Source organism: Fukomys damarensis, unplaced genomic scaffold (assembly GCF_012274545.1).
Source record: "Fukomys damarensis isolate Sample0158 unplaced genomic scaffold, DMR_v1.0_HiC HiC_scaffold_37, whole genome shotgun sequence".
In the NCBI taxonomy this organism is placed as follows: Eukaryota; Metazoa; Chordata; class Mammalia; order Rodentia; family Bathyergidae; genus Fukomys; species Fukomys damarensis.
The window spans coordinates 2196839-2201460 of record NW_022900949.1 but is presented as its reverse complement, the minus strand read 5'-3'; the positions used below and the strand labels follow the sequence as shown (position 1 = coordinate 2201460).

The 4622-nt window shown below is 59.0% G+C and overlaps 1 protein-coding gene across 9 annotated transcripts in view; it reads right to left on the bottom strand.

The window, feature by feature from the left end:
• Positions 1 to 6: 6 nt before the first annotated feature.
• Positions 7 to 4622, bottom strand: part of Armc6 (armadillo repeat containing 6) — a 13057-nt gene continuing 8441 nt past the window's right edge. For 8 of the 9 annotated variants that reach the window (XM_019204878.2, XM_019204876.2, XM_019204880.2 and 5 more), the window contains 2 exons: positions 2805 to 3378; positions 238 to 696 (listed from right to left, as the gene is read on the bottom strand). In XM_019204878.2, the coding sequence (XP_019060423.1) occupies positions 371 to 696; positions 2805 to 3378 (900 nt within the window). In that variant the 3' untranslated portion in view covers positions 238 to 370. Of the gene's footprint in view, positions 207 to 237; positions 697 to 2804; positions 3379 to 4622 lie in introns of those variants that run through there. The other variant, XM_019204875.1, reaches the window with a different exon arrangement.

Genomic DNA, 4622 nt, shown 5'->3' with positions numbered 1-4622 from the left:
GCGGGGCCAAGGCCCGGTCACCCCGGCAGGTCCCGGGCAGGGGGCGCCAACTGGAGGGCACCAAGAGGGGCCAGGGCCTCACCCCGACCTCAGAGGCGCGGGCGCCCGGGCTGCTGACAGAGGTCTGACGTGGGGCACACTGAGGCAGGGAGGCGGGCCTCAGCAGAGCCTCACATGCTGGGGTTGGGCCCTGGCTGGGCCAACATCTTCCCCTCTGTCCCCCATTCCAGTCCCGGGCAGGGGGCGCCAACTGGAGGGCACCAAGAGGGGCCAGGGCCTCACCCCGACCTCAGAGGCGCGGGCGCCCGGGCTGCTGACAGAGGTCTGACGTGGGGCACACTGAGGCAGGGAGGCGGGCCTCAGCAGAGCCTCACATGCTGGGGTTGGGCCCTGGCTGGGCCAACATCTTCCCCTCTGTCCCCCATTCCAGCAGAAAACGGGCAGAGGGCAGCGAGAGGCTGGTGTGCTGGGCTCGAGGGATGGTGACCCAGAGGGACAGGAAGCTTCCTGGAGTTTGGAGGATGGAAACTGAGCCTTCGGGGGGCCCCACCTGGTGGTCTTTGCAGCTGGCCAGCAGGGTCACCAGGACGTCGAGGCCCCCGAGATCCACCACCTCCTGGCAGAACTCATTGCGCACGGCCAGGCGGGCCAGGGTGCCGCAGAGCTCACCCAGGATGCTGGGGTTGCCACGGAGCGCTGCAAGAGAGGGGAGCAGTCAGCCAGGCTGCGCACCAGGCAGGGTACTGGGCCGGCCCACGGCGCCCTCTGCTGGCCACCGCGACACCGCACCCTCCTGGCCTCCCACCAGCTGCGAATCAACTCCAGACTCGAAGGTTGGAACAGGGCCACAGTGGAATCTCCATCCGAGATTATTTTTAGCATCCTGTGGTGGGAACAATTTTTTCAGGTGCAACCGGCAGCCACAGGGGCACACGGACTGGGCTGATGTGCACACACAGGACACCAGCCATGACACTGCTCACAGCCTACAGGGGCCAACAGGTGGGTGCCTGTGACTTGTCAGAGGGCTGTGATACCCAGGGTGTGTCACCTGGCCAGGCTGCAGCCCTCTCTGGATGTGCCATGGTGTATTCTGTGCGCGGAATCACCAGCCATAACCAGCTGCCTTCCGGGGGCAGTGTGTGGATTGCTGGGAACTGAAACCCGGCCTTGCACATGCTAGAAAGCAACTACTGTAGAGTTGCACCCCAGCCCTTTAAAAAACTGTATTTTGAGACAGGGTCTCACAACTCGGAGTTGTCCCCAGCCTCCTGAGTGGCTGGGGTTAGAGGGTGGTGTTGCTGTGCACAGGCCTCAGCTGAAAGTCTTCAGAAGGGAACGAACACACCACTGCGTCTGCACAGGGACGTCAGCCAGGTGCACAGCTATTCAGGAGGCTGAGGCAGGAGGGTCACAAGCTGTAGGCCTGGCTGGGCAAGTCGGTCAGAACCTATCTCAAAAGAAAAACTTTGCCAGGTGCAGCAGTACACACCTGTAATCCCAGCTATTTAGAAGGCTGAGGTGAGGATGGCAAATTCAAGGTCAATCCAGGCAACTTGGAGAGACCTTGTCTCAAAAGAAGGAACTAAAAGAGGGCAGGAGGGGTAGCTCAGTGGTGAGTGTTTCCCTAGTGCGTGTGAGACCTTGCATTCCAACCCCAGCACTGCCAGGAAGAAGAAAAAACAGCACTTCAAGTACATACACACACTACAGACTGTCTCTCTGTTAGAAGCCTAGTCCACGCTGCTGTGAATAAACATGAAAAAAAGACGCAATGACTTCTGAGAAAAGCAACCTGACTTCGGATGGCCAGGACTTGTTTTGATTCTCTCCAGAGGTGTGGAGGGGAAACCGAGGCAGGTTTGCCTCCCCAGCAGACAGGGATGGGGGCCCGCAGAGCCCTGTCCCTGGGGCAGGCATGCTTTTCCCAGCACCACCTGGGAGGGGCTCTGTGGGGCGTTCTGGGGGTAGGGCCGGGCGGGGATGGCAGCTTGCTGTAATCGTCCCGGAGCCGGGCAGGCACACGTGCTAGGTGTCAGACACGAGTGCAGTTCTCCAGGGGTGCGTGCGTGTGTGCACGCGCACAATACTGAAACTGGACCCAGGGCTGTTGCACTGAGCTACATTCCCATGTAATGTACCAGGGATTGAGCTCTGGACCTTGCGCATGGGTGGCAGGCACGGTGCCACTGAGCTAAATCCCTGCCCCATTCCCATTTATTTTGAGACAGGGTTACCATAAGTTTCTTGGGCTGGTTTGAACTTGGGATCTTCCTGCCTCAGCCTCCCAGACCGCTGGGATGACAGGAGTGTGCCACCATCCCTGACTTGATTTCTCTGTGGGCTAGGGATAGAACTAGGCCCTATGCATGCTAGGCCAGCATCTGTCCCTGAATGCCATTCATAGGTCAAGTGCAGCCCCCACCTGGGGCCACCACGGTAGCTGCCACCAGACCCCTCTCTCTTGCTTCCCTTTGGGGAGCTCCCTCTGCCCCTCGCCTCTCCCCAGTCAGCTCCTGGCCAAAGAGTCCTGGCCTGGAAGTCCCCTAGAGCCACCAGGGTGCATGAGGATGCCTCACGTTGGGCTGCCACATGGCTAGGACTAAGTCTTGGCAGATGGCATCTGGAGCAAGCCATACCTGAAGCTGTTCTAGCCCTGACTCTTAAGTCTTCTGTGTGTGTGGTATAGGGAGGGAACCCAGGCTCTGTTCATGCTAAGCACGTGCTCCCCACTGAGTTGCACCCAGCACTCTCACACCGGCCACAGCCCCCATTTCGCTGGCTCACATGGCTGCTGCTCCTACCTTTGGCAGCTTCAATGAGGACCTTCAGGCCTTTGTTTTCCTGCACGATCATCTTGGCGTGGTCATGGGCATGGCCGAAGGGTGCACGAATGTCGTCATCAAAGGTCATGACACGCAGGGCCCCGCAGGCCTCCCTGACCACGTCAGCGTGGCAGCCGTGCCGGGCGATGGCGCCAGTCAGCAGGGGCAGCGCACCGGCCTTCACCAGGGCCTGCCGGTTCTGCTCGTGCTTCAGGCAGGCGTGGCGGACGCAACGGAGCCCAGAGCAGGTCACGTCGGCCGAGTCGGCGTGCTGGGCCAGTGTGGTCACTAGCAGCCGCAGGCCGGCATCGTCCAGGAGGTCAGGCTGGCCATCCGTGAGTGCTGCCAGGGCACCGAGGGCCAGGAGCAGGAGACCCTGGTCACCAGCGGCTGCCAGCTTGCAGGCGGCCAGAATGGTGGAATAGGCGCCCTTCTGGGCCGCCAGGAAGCGGCAGGCCCGGTGCTCATGGCACTGGTCACAGAAGCGCGCCAGATGGACAGCTGCCTGCTGGGGGTGTGAGCTGGCCACGGCCTCCTGTAGGTCATCCAGGGCCTGCGGAAGGGGATGAGCCCTGTGCTGAGCTGCACCCCAGCCATTGTTTACTCTTTACTTTGTTTGTTTGTTTTCCGTGCTTGCGTAGCAGGGGGCGGAACCACTGAGGCAAATCCCCCGCCCTATTTTTTTACTTTGAGAGGAGGCCTCGCTAGGTTGCCAAGTTGCCCACACTTGGCTCAAACTTGCAATCCTCCTGCCTCAACCTCCTAGAGTACTGGGATTGTGGGTGTGCACAAGTGTACCGAGTTCCAATAGGTATCTTTGCCTTACTAGCAAAAAGGAGAAGAAGCCAGGCATGGTGGCGCACACCTGTAATCCCAGCACTCGGGAGGCTGAGGCAGGAGGATTCCTGTGAGTTCGAGACCAGCCTGGGCTACACAGTGAGTTCCAGGTCAGTCTCAACTACATAGTGAGACCCTGTCTCAAAAAACCAACAAAACAAAACAAAACAAAAAAAAGTAGAAGAAATGCACAAAAAAGAAGCAATTTTCAGAAACTTCTGCCAGGCAGGCCAGCATAGCACCCCAAGGCAGAGCAAATAAGCACCTTGCCTTAGGCAGAAAGGGGTGTGTACTCCCAGCACCGTCTACTGCAGCATCCACTCTTTTTGTGAGCTGGGGGTGGGGGTGGGGTCTCACTGAGTCGCCCAGGCTGGGCCCAAACTTGTGATCTTCCTGGGATTTAGCTCAGTGACACAGCACCTGCCTGGCAAGCGTGAGGTCCCAAGTTCGATCTTCAGTACCAAAAATAACCAAATTTGTGATCCTCCTGCTACAGCCTCCAGAGGGGCTGTGAACAGGTGTGCATCTCCACGCCCACTGATGGTGAACTTAAGGCAGCTTTATCCCTGTTGTTTTGGCCTCCTTTTCCCCAGTGCCGACCTTGTAAGTGATTTTTTTTTTTTTTTTTTTTTTTTTTTTTTTTTTTTTTTGGTACCAGGGATTGAACTCGGGTCCTTGAGCTTGCAGCGGAACCACTGAGCTAAATCCCCGGCCCTTGTCAATGGTTTTAGAGAGGAGGGAAGCAGTCACTTGCTGCTATGCAGTCGGCCTGCAATCCCCTACCTCTCTCTGCACTTCTGTCCCCGTCGCTCTGAGAGGCCAGAGACACTGCTCACAAGGGACAGCCGGAGCACGGGGCTCCTGGCCTCAGACACGGAGCCGGCGGCCAACGCCCAGCCGGCCCTGCATGCTGGGGGGACAGGAACCTCCGGGCCTGCCAGTGGCCATGGGACCTCGCGA